The 15,098-nt window shown below is 42.2% G+C and overlaps 1 protein-coding gene across 1 annotated transcript in view; it reads left to right on the forward strand.

The window, feature by feature from the left end:
- elovl5 (ELOVL fatty acid elongase 5) overlaps positions 1–15,098 on the forward strand; it is a 98,773-nt gene that overhangs the window by 40,410 nt on the left and 43,265 nt on the right. The window contains exon 3 of the mRNA XM_067983995.1: positions 9,955–10,021. Coding sequence (XP_067840096.1) covers positions 9,964–10,021 — 58 coding nt within the window. The 5' untranslated portion in view covers positions 9,955–9,963. The remainder of the gene's footprint in view (positions 1–9,954; positions 10,022–15,098) is intronic.

Here is a 15,098-nt window from a genome sequence, read left to right on the forward strand (position 1 = left end):
CTCCAATGAGTAGAGTCCCAATCTACTCAACCTCTCCTCATATGTCCACCTCCTCATCCCCGGGATTAACCGAGTGAACCTTCTTTGTACTGCCTCGAGAGCAAGTATGTCTTTTCTTAAGTATGGAGACCAAAACTGTATGCAGTATTCCAGGTGCGGTCTCACCAATACCTTATATAACTGCAGCAATACCTCCCTGTTTTTATATTCTATCCCCCTAAAAGTGAGTGGAGAATGCTGGTATCGATCCCGCTACTTTTCGCATGCTAAGCGAGCGCTCTACCATTTGAGCTAATTCCCCTGCTTATGTGGGTGATGGGGGTGTAGTGCTTGGTGTAGTTGGTAGGAGACGCCACTTGACAGTTGACCTCACTCACCTTGACCACTCATGGCAAAGCATTGAACTTCTTCCTGCACTGCATCCATGTTCATGATGCTGTGCGCCTGGCATTGACTTCATCCCCCACTGCCTTTTGAGTATATGTCTGGAGGGCCTCTTGCCCCCCCCCACTGCGGATATAGGATGTCCCTCCTTCTGTCCACCTCTTGCACCAAGGCCTCTAGTACTTCAGTAGAGAACCTTGGTGCATGCACTCTCGCAGGCCTGGCACAAACTCAGATCGGCAGATTGGTGAGGTCTGGCATGCAGATTGGAGGATGTGGGATTTAGTAGTGCACAAGCTTTATTCAATGTTTTAATATAACTCATCAGTGTGTAAACATAGGGATGGGACCTGTATTTGTATTTTACGTGTGCGATGTCTGATCTCCGTTCAGACTCCGTGCGGACAGTAGACTGTTATTTTCAGCAAATAACAGGTACCAGCTACCTTTAAGAGATTTCGAAGAAACATCCTCCCTTTAAGAGATTGAGCTCCCCCTTGTGGTGGAAAGTGTGAATTGCATCGATTCCACGTGCAAGGCCCGGAACGGAACACTGATTGCAGGTGAGTCCTCGGGCCGGCCGAAACTTACGTCCTGCCTGTGCAGGGGTCATTGGGCGCGGGGTAATAGCGCATCACGCTACCCGCGCCCAAAAACAGCCCTTACCCAATTTTTTTCCCCCCGCTATCTTCAAATGGCATTGATATGTAGGTTTAATAGAAAAGTGACCAGGATGCTGCCAAGACCTGGGACTCCGGTGAAGGCATGATCAATCTGTGCTGTAAGATTCTATGAATTTGGGAGGATAGAATCACACAACTGAACTTGATTTTACTGAAGTCTGGCACGGACTCGATGGGCCGAATGGCTTCCTAACATGTAATCTTTCTATGATTCTATAAGAAAAGAAGGTGAATGTGGGGCAAGGGGAAAACCTTGACCCAGATCTTCAAATTACGGAGAGACGTAGATGATGTGGATGTAGACAATGGATGTAGGCAGTGACCATCTCCAACAAGAGAGAGTCTAACCACCTCCCCTTGACATTCAACGGCATTACCATCGCCGCATCCCCCACCATCAACATCCCGGGGGTCACCATTGACCAGAAACTTAACTGGACCAGCCATATAAATACTGTGGCTACGAGAGCAGGTCAGAGGCTGGGTATTCTGCGGCGAGTGACTCACCTCCTGACTCCCCAAAGCCTTTCCACTATCTAAAAGGCACAAGTCAGGAGTGTGATGGAATACTCTCCACTTGCCTGGATGAGTGCAGCTCCAACAACTCTCAAGAAGCTCAACACCATCCAGGACAAAGCAGCCCGCTTGATTGGCACCCCATCCACCACCCTAAACATTCACTCCCTTCACCACCGGCGCTGTGTGTAGCATCCACAGGATGCACTGCAGCAACTCGCCAAGGCTTCTTCGACAGCACATCCCAAACCCGCGACCTCTACCACCTAGAAGGACAAGAGCAGCAGGCGCATGGGAACAACACCACCTGCACGTTCCCCTCCAAGTCACACACCATCCCGACTTGGAAATAGATCGCCGTTCCTTCATCGTCGCTGGGTCAAAATCCTGGAACTCCCTTCCTAACAGCACTGTGGGAGAACCTTCACCACACAGACTGCAGAGGTTCAAGAAGGCGGCTCACCACCACCTTCTCAAGGGCAGTTAGGGATGGGCAATAAATGCCGGCCTCGCCAGCGACGCCCGCATCCCATGAACGAATAAAAGAAAAAGACAGGCTATATGACTCAGATTGTAAACATGGGACAAGATAACTCACATTCTAAATTAACAAGCCTTAAATATAACTAGAGATTAGAAGATTATATTTTTCCTCAGATATATTGAACTGACTCACAGCAAAAATGGGCAAAGCTATGTCAGTTAACTTAAGGACATGGATAAATATTTTATTGGAAAAGGAATTGAAGGTGACAGATAGACAGGGATTATCAAATATTTCATGGAACACAAATGTTCCTGTGTTGCTGAGGCCAGGAGAATGGCGAGAGTCACTCGCGGAGGTCCGTGACAGTGCTTGAATTATTGAGATGTGGGGATATACAGACGGATAGAAAGATTGATTGTTCTTCTGCAGTTTTACTTGGTTATCTTTGGGAATCAGGACTATTTATGCTGGACTGGCCGTAAGAAAGATTAAAAAGGTAGAGTCCACAACCTGGTAGATTGTACATGGTCTGTGGAAAGAGCTGGGATTATGGGCCGAATGGCTTTTTGTAATCAGTGCTATTTTATGCTCATGCAGGCCTAAGATTCTCCAGATCTGCGGAAAAGTCATCACGGGAGGCAGTCTCCACAGATTTTTCGAAGCGTTAGTGGGAATTTCAATTGCAATCATCCGGTTTGCACTTGCAAATTGGGTGATGCCAATTTTAAAAGTGGGCGGAGATCCATTAGCACTTTCTACCATAGGGGAATGGAGGATGCTGACGTTAGAAACACCAGACTCAAACTAAACATTCGGCTGCAAACTTCACCCATTTTGGAAAAGCTAGGCTACCATCTTTATGCTTAGGGAGGTGACATTTCCGTTACACAAATCAGCTCATTGTGTCTGAGTGGATTCGGGTGTGTGTGGGGTGGGCGATGACCTTCAGCAGTGGAAAGAGGCAGGATTGGGTAACACTGGGTCTTTACCCCATTGGAAGTAATGCCAGGGTTTCCTGTCAGGGCAGAGGTGGGCAGCTGTTGCGCCTGCCTCCTTGCAGCCTGACGTGATTAATGGAGGTGGAACTGGTGTCTTGGTGTCCCATTAGTCCTGCCCTCTGTGCACCCAGTACTATATACCTGCAAGAGGTAAGTGTACAGCACCTTCGGGTGTGTCTGGGATGGGCGATTACCTTCAGCAGCGGAAAGAGGCAGGATTGGGAAACACTGGGTCTTTTACCCCATTGGAAGTGTGAGGTAATGCGTTTGGGGAGGGCAAACAAGGCAAGGGAATACACAATAAATGGGAGATTACTGAGAGGTGTAGAGGAAGAGAGGGACCTTGGAGTGCATGTCCACAGATCCCTGAAGGTAGCAGGACAGGTAGATAAGGTGGTCAAGGCGGCATATGGAATACTTTCCTTTATTAGCCCAGGCATAGAATATAAGAGCAGGGAGGTTATGCTGGAACTGTACAAAACACTGGTTAGGCCACAGCTTGAGTACTGCGTACAGTTCTGGTCACCACATTACAGGAAGGATGTGATTGCACTAGAGACGGAACGGGGAGATTTATGAGGATGTGGCCAGGGCTGGAGAATTTTAGCTATTAGGTAAGATTGGATAGGCTGGGGTTGTTTTCCTTGAAACAGAGGAGGGCTGAGGAGAGATTTAATTGAGGTATATGTAATTATAAGGGGCCTAGATAGAGTGGATATCTATTTCCCCTAGCAGAGAGGTCAATAATCAGGGGACATAGATTTAACGTAATTGTTAGAAGGGTTAGAGGGGACTGAGGAAAAATCTTGTCACCCAGACCAGGCGATAGGGGTCTGGAACTCACTGCCTGAAAGGGTGGTAGAGGCAGAAACCCTCAACTCATTTAAAAAGTACCTGGATGTGCACCTGAAGTGCCGTAACCTACAGGGCTACGGACCAAATGCTGGAACGTGGGATTAGGCTGAGTGGCTCATTTTCGGCCGGCACGGACACGATGGGCCGAATGGCCTCCTTTTGTGCCGTAAATTTTCTATGATGTCTATGATTTTCTTGGGCAGAAGTGGGGCCCACAAGAGTGTTGTAGGCCTGTTTTATGGCCTGGAACATCCAAAAACTAGACATTTTTGCCCTGGTGACGACAGCTTTCTTATAATGGGGCCCAGTTCAAATTTGTTCTAAAATCCTCAGCCAGATGTGCTGAGTTTTTCACACAAGCACTGGCCAGCAACACATTTTGCTGACTACCCAGGCTGTGTTGATACCGGGCAGGTGCCCACCAAAAATATGAAAATTGCCTCATCCTGTGAAAGCTGACGGGGTCAGGTACATCAGTCTGGAGCGCAGTGAAAGTCTCACTGCACCATAGGTATCGCGGAAGAGAGGGATCTTGGGTTTTCAGGACCTGTGTCTCACTATAGGGCAATAAATATACAATAAAGTCACTTCTATGTGCAGCCTGAATAGAAGTTCCAACAATACAGGTAGGAGGGAGGGGAGAGGACTTATTACATCACTGCTGGAAAGTGTCCATAGAGGCTACAATTTGGTTTTGGGATGTACTGAAAGAAAAAAAAGAAATTGTAAAGTACTCGTGGTCACCTGCTTTCTGTATCTGATATTTCCAATGTCTGAACATCTACTGCACCTGAGGCAAAGTTTTGTCTTCTCTATTAAAGGCCAATGTAGCCTTTCTGGGGCCAATTCCCCCCCCCCCCCAACCCCCCAACCTTCCCCTAGCCAGTGTAAGTTGAGACATGTGCTTTCATGTGCTCCTGACGTGACCTCCGTTAAACCCGAGTTTACGTGTTGGGCGAGCTACCTCCTTGGATATGGAACTCGCTCCAAATCCCGGGCGGGATGTCGGGTGCATAAACTTCCAAGTGTTATTTTGGTCGGTCAAAAACAGCAGCGAAACGGCCTCCACAGTACAGCTCGCATGTACCGATGAATTTGAAAAATTGACCTGGCTGAGGTAAGTTGAAGTTGCTGGCTGCCCTGTTACAGATCCTCTGATCTGAGAGTGTAACCCTGTAGCACTATCAGCCAGTTTTCTTCGGCTGTGTGCAGGGCACGTGTATACCCAGCGGTATCCTTGGAAAATGACATGGAAGGTGTTGTGATGTCACTTCCTCATCACTTAAATAGCATTGAAATGTTCCTTCCTATTTCAGATGGGACCTTCCCTTCCCGATCTATGCTTCCCAGGAAATGTGCATTACCTACAAAAGGCACTGAGACCTGGTGTTACAGGTCTCCGTTTCTGTTTCCTGCTCCATACACTGTGGAAATTGGAGCATACAGGACCATCAACCTTTCCCTGTTTTTAAAAAAAAAAGTGATATTATATTGTGATGTGAACCACAGTAAATACAGTTCATTACTTCAGACCATACTCTTTACAAATTCCTGAGGGGAAGAGTGATGAACAATTGTAGGTCCTACCCTGTACCATCTTCCTTGAAATCCCAGTTTAAACCTGGAACCAAGACCAGATAAATTTGAAGTCATAGCATCTACAGAAAAGATTTGAGACTATTATGTGATAGTGCAAAGCCAGAGGAACAATGTTTGGCCTGTAATACTTCCAGGTTAGTAATAAGTTACAGCATATCCCTTTGAGTTTAGGGACAGCACATTAGTTAATGGCTGACTTTATAAATGGTAATAATAGTGTTTGAAGGATTCGATGGGCTAGACACGGAGAAAGCACTTACTCTGATGTGGGAATCAAGAAGGAGGAGACATAATCTTAAGTTGGAGTTAGGCCATTAAGGAGGGAAATCAGGAAGCATTTTTCACACAAAGGGTAATAGAAACCTAGAATTTTCTGCCCCAGAAGGCTGTGGATGCTGGGACAATTGGAATTTTCAAGACGGAGATCGATAGATTTTTATTAGGTAAGGGTATCAAAGGATATGGAGCTAAGGTGGGTAAATGGAGTTGAGGTACAGATCAGCCATGATCTAATTGAATGGACTACTCCTGTTTCTATGTTTCTAATAAAAACTATTGGTGTTGTGATCAGAACAGCACTGACATCAAGAAGTAAGTTCTCAATTCACTACAGTTGCTAATTAATAACGTCTCATTCTAGTTCTTATCACTATGACCTTAAAATAATTTAAAGAACGCATAAATCCATAGAAAAGACAGCTCTCGTACCAGAAATATTTTCCCACGTATTCCTAGTCAAACTTCCTCTTCAAACAGCCATAAGCAAATGGGCAGTTACTTAAATTACAGGAAATGTAGTAACTTTTTACTTATGGCCCCTTTATAACTCTTCCCAAATCAATCTTGATATCACAACTAATATCAGATTTTCCAGTGTAATTGTGACTTCTAACAGCAGAGTTGCTTACTTAAAAGAATTCTGATTCAACAACTTGTATTCATATAGCACTTTAACATAGAAAAACATTCCAAGACTGCACAAAGACATGAAGAAAAATGGGCACTGAGCTAGAGAAGAAGAAGAAATTAGGAGGGATTTTGGTCAAAGAGGTGGGTTTTGAGGAGTGTCTCAAAGGAGGAGAGGGAGTGGAGAGGTAGGGGGATTCAGGGAGGGAATTCCAGGGACTGGGACCTGGGCGGCTGAAGGCACGGCTGCCAATGGTGAGACAAAGGGAGGGGGGGGGGAGCGCAAGAAGCCAGAGTCAGAGGAACAGAGAGTTGGGGATGGAAGGGGTTAATGCTGGAGCAGATCACAAGAGAGATAGGGACAGATGAGGCCATGTAGGGATTTAAACGTAAGATGAGAATTTTACATTTGAGGCATTAGGAGATAAAACAATGTATACACATCATCTGCATGATTCATTGGTACAGTTTGAGACTAAATATCTGTAATATTGTCAGAAGTCTTAAGTTCCTCTTCTGTCATAATCCATCCTTTTCATTTGCTATCTTCTGCAACAACATTTGGCAGTTTTCTCTCCAAGTGTGCAAATTAGTGGCTTCTGAAGGATTCATTCTTGAGTTGACATCTACCTGTCAGATCACGTGGTGCTTTCTCAATATCTGATCGAATGCATCATCAGAGGTCTGGATGCTCCTTTGACTTATGTCCAGTGGAATCTTCACCCTCGACTAGGTCAATAAAACTGGGGCTAAATATCTTTCTACTTTTGTAAAGGTTTCCTGACCTTTTGTTCAAAGCATTTGTGCTAGCACACCCTTATGGATTTTAGGTATAATCAGTGTGAGGTAGCCAAGGTATTGTACATATTGGAATATATTGTATTTTATCCCTCACACCAGTCCTGTAACACAGTTTGTGAGCAGCCGTCTATGGAAAGAAGTAAATGCGTAACCCAACAATATCTGTATCTGAAGAATTAATTCTCACCCCTGAATGATTCTTCAGATGCAGGGTAGGCATGAAGAATCAGCCAAGCTTTCTCATGGCTGCCAGGTAGGCTTCCAACTGCTACTCAACTGCCTCTAGAAACTGCCTTGGCCAGAAAAAGAAATCAAAGAGGCCACCAGAATTCAAGGCAGACACCACCAACCACTGGCAGCTGTTATGAGAGGAGCATTGAGATTTAGTTCTGCTACGCAACTACTCTGAAAGAAAAGCCTCAAGATTTGCTTTGCTGATGAGAGTCTTCAATACTTTGCCCATTGCTTAGGTACTGGTGTACACGGACATTGGATCTTGACCTCCAAGCTTTATGGTTTAAAACCCTGTCTCCTAGAATGTTTGCCTGCCCCAATGGAACCATCTTTGTTACAACGATCGAAGATTCCATCAATTCTTTTCATTGCTTCATTACTTAATAAAACCATAATTGGGTGATAAATGTTATCATTAAGTTCACCAAATATTTTGGCATTGCGCCTTTTAACGCCTGGATCACAACCATTCCATCAAGGATGTATGACAGGTGTTATTGGAAAATCTACCTTAATTTCAACATCTTTTTCTAACTCTGTCATGAGAATACTTTTGTTATTTTTCCTTGAGGATCTATTTGTAAGGTACTGGTGAGAGTTCCTGAGCAAAAGCAGTATACAGATCTTAATCGTATGTCAGGGAAGCAACAGCTGGATGTCCAAAGAGATCTTTGTCTGCATTGGTGGACAGTGTGGCATTTTGACTTCATAGGGTTTTCATAGATCCATTTCCCAAAGCTATTCAAAGGGATTTAGATGGGAATCTTTTCCTCCTGGAGATGTGGTCGCACAAGTAGCAAACTAAATGAGTAGTTCAAGGTATCCGTCAGGTGGTGATGACCTTTGTTCCCTTTTTTTGACCTGCAAACATTTTTTAAAAGAAAATCTTAAAGTTAACATGGAAAAAAGCTTAAGTCCTTACAAGTCCAGCAAGTTTTCATTTGTTAATTCTGATTGAGGGAACTCAGACTGTGACCAGAAATTTATCCCATCTCTCTAATTTCTCTCCAATTGTTGGATTCATTAAAATGTCTGACCTAAATATTGAGTTATAACTTCTTCTGATTGTATGATAGGTTGAATAATGTTTCTTACACTTAACACAGATTAATAAGGCCATTAAAAAAGCAAACAAAGCGCTGGGGTTCATTATGTTACACTTGAATTGAACCTTGTTGAGACCGCACTTGGAGTACTGTGCACAGTTCTGGTCTCCATATTATAAAAAGGATATAGAGGCACTGGTGAAGATGCAAGAAAGATTCAGAAGGATGATACCAGAACTGAGAGGATACACTTATCAGGAAAGGCTGAACAGGCTGAGGCTCATTTCTCTAGAAAAGCGAAGGCTGAGGGGTTACCTGATAGAGGTCTTTAAAATTATGAAGAGGTGTGACAGAGTGGACGTAGAGAAGATGTTTCCACTTGTGGGGGAGACCAAAACTAGGGGCTATAAATTTAAGATAGTCACTAATAAATCCAATAGGGAATTCAAGAGAAACTTCTTTACCCAGAGAGTGATAAGAATGTGGAACTCGCTACCACAAGGAGTGGTTGAGGTGAATAGAATAGATGCATTTAAGAGGAAGCTAGAAAAGCACAAGAGGGAGAAAGGAATAGAACGATATGCTGATAGGGTCAGATGGAGTAGGGAGGGAGGAGGCTTGTGTGGAGCATTAACACCAGCCTGGACCAGGTGGGCCGAATGGCCTGTTTCTGTGCTGTAGATTCTGTGTAATTTCTTTGACCCATACCACCCTTCTATAAATTTGAAGCTATCTGAAGACCAACTGAGCACAAATGCTATCAGTTTATTTGATTCTTTACTCCGGTTAAAAATAAGCATTTGCACATACAAACAAATCTGTGAAAGCCTCATGGAGTCAAAACACTGGCTTATATCAGTGCTCTTTGGAAATCTAACGGTTGCTGTTATTTCACTTATTCAGCCACTTTTCCTGATTCCCGGGCTAGTGAAATGTACTCTGTGTGGTGAAAATATGCTCTGTGCCATCTGCACACCCATCCGCTTCCATCCCTAAAGGAAAAGTGGAGCGATCTGAACTCTGGGGGACGACATCCTGTGCTCTAGGTGTAGAGTTCGTAAACCCATTCTTTATATTAGAGTTTTGGTACACCTAACACACAAAGCAAATCTCTTCCCCCTCCTTCCCCGATGCTTAAATTTGGAGACCATTATCATAAACGGAATTCAGTGTAAAAGAAAAATGTGCATTTCATTTGAAAGACATTCTTTTCTTTGTTGAGAAACCGAGATGCAGAGCTAAAACTCATAATAGCATCGATGTTATTAAACTGCAATATCCTCCATTTAAAACTTCAGAATATAATTTCCTACAACATGCATGGTCAGGGTATGATGTAGATAATGAGGAATTATATTGAATATACTGACAGTCATTGAAACAGCACCAAATGTTCTTATTCGTCGCATTCTATTTACTCTTGTTATTTTGCTTAATTACCATAGATTTTAAAAATGGAAGCTGTGGACAAGACGCTAAATTACTATTTCGTTTCATGGTTTGGACCAAGAGGTGAGTAGGAGTTTTGATATGATGTGTGTATATAGGTTATTTTGTAATGCAATGTAAGTGTTTCAACAGGATTGTGATTAATATTTTACTGTACATTACAAGATGTATAACGTCATTATATGTGAGCATTAATCGAGCTGGTGACACAATTGGTGACAGTAATGTACATTTTATTATGCGTACAGAGTTATTCTAATGGATGTCTCATCAGATGGCCAGTCGTTTAGCTGTATTAAATTTGAAACTCAAATAATTAGCAAACAGTGACTGAGACGATCTACACTAGGCAGACTAATCGGCACGACCCTCTGAACTGTTTTTTTATATGGCCAGTACCATTGCAGAGTGTGCTGGGGCAGCAACACATCATGGGAGTGGCAGAATATTGGCTCATGATTAATCTCCTATACACTGAGCTCCCTATTTCAGCCCTAATGTCACAGATAGGTGCAGAGCAGAAGATAGAAAATTTTCCACAGGGAGAGAGGGAAAGAAAGTCAAAGGGAGAGTCATCCCCGAGCTTGGTTTCAGAACGTCATTAGCTGATTCTTGACAGAAGGTTGTCCCTCCCACCCTCTTGGCTCAAGAAGAGAGAGACAGCTTTTATTTATGTCCGTAAGCAACACTACATGAGATCAGACAGTATTATAGTAAAAGTATTATAGCTCATTAAGAGTAATTATTGAGTCAAGATACAGTGAAAGATTAGCATCAAAGAAAAATACAGCCCCAGTAGCAAAACTCAAATAGAAAAGCTCAATAATTTTAGAGGGAAGGAAGGAATAGACCATATTGTAAAGTTTTAAGTCTGACTATGTGTGTGTCACAAGGCAGGGTTTAAGTAACTTTCTTAATTTGCTCAAGCTTCACTCTAATGCTTTGTCGTCTATGTAACGTGAGTATTTTACAGTCTCGTACTACACTTCGAGTTATCTGTCCTTTTCTGTGTGAGATATGTGCAGCTTATTCCCAGCAATCCATTCCAAAAAAAACCTCCGAGCTGTATGTGCCTAGTGTTGCAAAACTCTCTGTCCGGTTCATGCAAAGCAGGATTTTGGGTGGAAATGGGGCATCTGGCCAATTTTCTGCCAGTTTAAAGTTTTCTGCACACTGTTGAAAACCACTGAATTATCCAGTCATTAGAGGGTAGATCCAAACTACCAGTTGCCATCTCCTGCAGCCATATGCTACATGTGGAATTTAGGCTTAAGCAGACCAAGTTTTTTTTTTAATAAGCGCATTCTAAGATAGAAAGGAAAATATTTCTGCTTTGAAATTAACATAACAGACAATTTTACAAATTTGCACTCCCAGTGAGGACCTTCACCCGCTCCGAGTGTATAATCAACATTTTAGGCGCGGCTCCCCATGATTTTCCATCTGTTGAATTTAATGGATGAAAATTTGAAGAGGCGTGCACCCAAATTCCGCTAAATTTGTAAAATTACCCCTTACGTTAGTGTTTTTCCAGTTATTATGGTGTATTAGTGAGTGTCCTGTACATCAAGTGCAAACATTTCACTAAGCAATCTTGTCAGTATAATTCTGTCACTGCGTTACCAGGAATATGTCGCTTAGTGAAACATACATGTGAAAATTTGTGGGTATATGAGATGATTTGTCAGTCTGTGAAATGGTATAATCTAAAGCACACACTGAGTGAATACATATATATATATGAATACAAGAACCACAATATAAAAGGAAAGGCCACATGCGGCAGATGGTTCCTGAAACTTTTCAAAAGCCACAAACATGCAGCATATCAACAAGAGGGATGAGCTGTGCCCAGCATTAATGTTCTGCAGTGTACTGATGCCCCCGTGTAGGCGGTGAAGCCCATGTTGCACATCCCCCACAAGTTTATCTAACCTCTGATGTACAAGGCTAAATACTCCCTCTTGAGAATTATGAGATTGTGATGTGAGAAACTAAAGGGACAGCACAGAGGAATGAATTCTTGATCTCGCTAGCTTTCCATACATGAGATGCCTCGAGAAGCCATTCCTGCATAGACTTCATCGTTGGCCTTGTGTTTGTTATGTTGGAGCTCCTTAATAATGAGCTGCCATCTCCTCCTTCTGGTCTAAGATCACAACGGTGACCTGTTGTGCTGACCCTGAGGACACAATTGAATCATGACATAAGGAAATAATTTTTCTTGCCTTGGACTATGTAGAAAGTTAGCACCATGTTTTAAACATCAAACAAGACTTTGTTGAGTTTATATATAATAAAAAGCAAATGATCCTGGACTAAGAACAAGTGCTTAATGGGACTTGCGTGTTATATATTACTTCCATATATATTAGGGGATAAGGAATGATGAACCACTAAGACTGTCAAGTACAAAGTTAATAGAGCATTGTTTGATAAATTAACATAACCATCACCAGTATCAGTACAGGTGGTGAGTGTCTGTTCCACGAGGTGGATTGTCAAAGTCCCTGTTTCCTCTGCCCATGTTATTTTTCTTCTTTGGTACTTCATGTCGTGCATTGTTTTGCTGTTTTATTGTGTTGTTAAATGCACTTATTTTCTTTAGCGACATATCAGATTGTTCAAGCAATTTCAGCAGTCCTCAGCTGTACATGAGACTTAGAGTCATAGAGTTATACAGCACGGATAGAGGCCCTTCGGCCCATCGTGTCCGCGACTTCTGAAACCACTTTTTTTTTGTTGCTTTAGCAATAACTTGCCAACCATTTTAATTGTCCTGTGAGTTAGGAATTTTATTTGTGGTGTCTTTAGAATTAAATTCCAAAATTTCTTTTTGATTTGTTCTACAAGAATTTATAGAGCCATTGCGGAGAATTTAGGTTTCAGTCACGGGCCTTGAGTTTCATTTTCTGTTGTTTACCACCTTTGTTGAACGGGGGGAAAAGTCGTGTGCATTGGTCAGGTTCTGTAACTCTGCAATGTTTAGGTGATAATTTTAAATAATTACAACCGGCTTCTGATTTTCCCACCAGCATAAACAAATTTCCACCACCATAATCTTCAGTCTCCTCATTGTGAATAATACGGTAGAGAATGCTGAACAGATTCTTTAAATCCTAAAATGTCTAAACTCTGTCCAAAGTGCCTTTTTGTACTCCTGGATTTCACCCTTACGTTTTCCAGATTCTCATCAAACTCTGTCTGCAGATCAGCGTTTATTATTTTGGTGGTTTTCCTGTACACACTCGTGTAAATCCACCAAGAGAATTAAAAGAACCATTGAACTGTTAACATTCAAGGTTTGTAACTACTGTAAAATAATGAAGAAAGTGCACAGGACTTTTTTTTTCTGTAATGTTTTACGTGATACCATATTTTTGCTTTTCCTTCTCTTGTGTTTGCTTCTCTCTTGTTTTTCAGACTTTGTTTTGATTTTTCTTGCTCCTTTGTTTACTTTGATTTTTTAACCACTCTCATTATCTTTTATCTTGCTGTCATTCTTCTTTAGGCCCTTAAAAAAAAGTTCACTTAAAAGAACGCCCATTTATAGTGACTAATGTCAGTCCCATGAAAAAGTATCTAGATGAGAGAGTTGGAACTGCGGGATTTTAATTTTTTGAGTGGTAGGAGGAGAGTTTAAGAAAAATTCTATTTCAATATAAATTGGATGAAAATCCATTATTGTAAATAAAATTGCACTAAATTGGCTGCTTAATCTAACAAAGAAGTGGTAATTTGGGAGTGAGAGAATGGTGCTTAAGTAGTAAATTCTATATACATAATAATGACAGCTGATGCACTGCATACAATGTAAAGCCCACAGTAATAGCGTGGATTTCTTTTAACTTGGGACCATATTGATTGCTTTCTTCAAAGTGTTACAGCTATGAATGAGGTTGTTTGGCAATGTTGCTTGTATGTGCTATTGCTACTGCTTCTCTGGTTGGCATTCCAGATTATACTGATGGAGTATAATGTGGAGAAATGTGAGGTTATTCACTTTGGTAGGAAGACGAGAAAAACAGACTTTTTTAAATGGTGAGAAACTATTAAATGTTGGTGTTTGGAGGGATTTGGGTGTCCTTGTACGCGAAACAGAGAAAGTTAATATGCAGGTACTGCAAGCAATTTGGACGGTAATTGGTATGTTGGCCTTTATTGCAACTGGGTTGGAGTATAAGAGTAAGGAAGTCTCGCCACAATCGTACAGGGCTTTGGTGAGACCACACCTGGATTACTGCGCATAGTTTTGGTCTCCTTACCTAACGAAAGATATACTTGCCTTAGAGGCGGTGCAACGAAGGTTCACTAGATTGATTCCTGGGATGAGAGGGTTGTCCTATGAGGAGCGATTGAGTAGAATGGGCCTATACTCTCTGGAATTTAGGAGAATTTGAGGTGATCTCATTGAAACATATAAGATGCTGAGAGGCTGTTTCCCTGGCTGGAGGGTCTTGAACTGGGGGGCATAATCGCAGGATAAGGGGTTGGCCCTTTAGGACTGCGATGAGGAGAAATTTTTTCGCTTAGAGGATTGTGAATCTTTGGAATTCTCTACCCCAGAGGGCTGTGGATGCTGAGTCATTGAGTATATTCAAGGCTGAAATCAACAGATTTTTGGACTCTAAGGGAATCAAGGGATATGGGGATCGGGCTGGAAAGTGGAGTTGAAGTCGAAGATCAGCCATGATCTGATTGGATGGCGGAGCAGACTCAAGGGGCCTACTCCTGCTCCTGATTCTTATGTTCTTATTCCTGTCCAGTTCCTTGTATTGTCCAGATAAAAATAAAATAAAACAACAAATTCTGGAGATTCAAAAAAAATGTAGCCAGACCATTAACATCTGAAAAGGGTAAAGTGAACTTTTCAGCTCTATAGCCAAAATGTTATCTGCCTTTCCTCTTTTCAGATGTTATGTACTTCCAGGATTTTCTATTTTTATTTCCTTATATTGTCCAGCCATTTTTTCCTCGGTCTTCCTCCTTGCCTTTAGCTGTTAATTTCTCCCAGCTTGATCGTCTTGACTAGTTGGTCTCCAACCCCTTTGGCTCTATGTCCAAAGGATTGGAATTTTCTATTCTGTATCATGGTGATCCCGTGATCCTTCGTCTGAGCTTCTGACCCTATATCCTTTCC

This window comes from Heptranchias perlo, chromosome 5 (assembly GCF_035084215.1).
Source record: "Heptranchias perlo isolate sHepPer1 chromosome 5, sHepPer1.hap1, whole genome shotgun sequence".
Taxonomy (NCBI): domain Eukaryota; kingdom Metazoa; phylum Chordata; class Chondrichthyes; order Hexanchiformes; family Hexanchidae; genus Heptranchias; species Heptranchias perlo.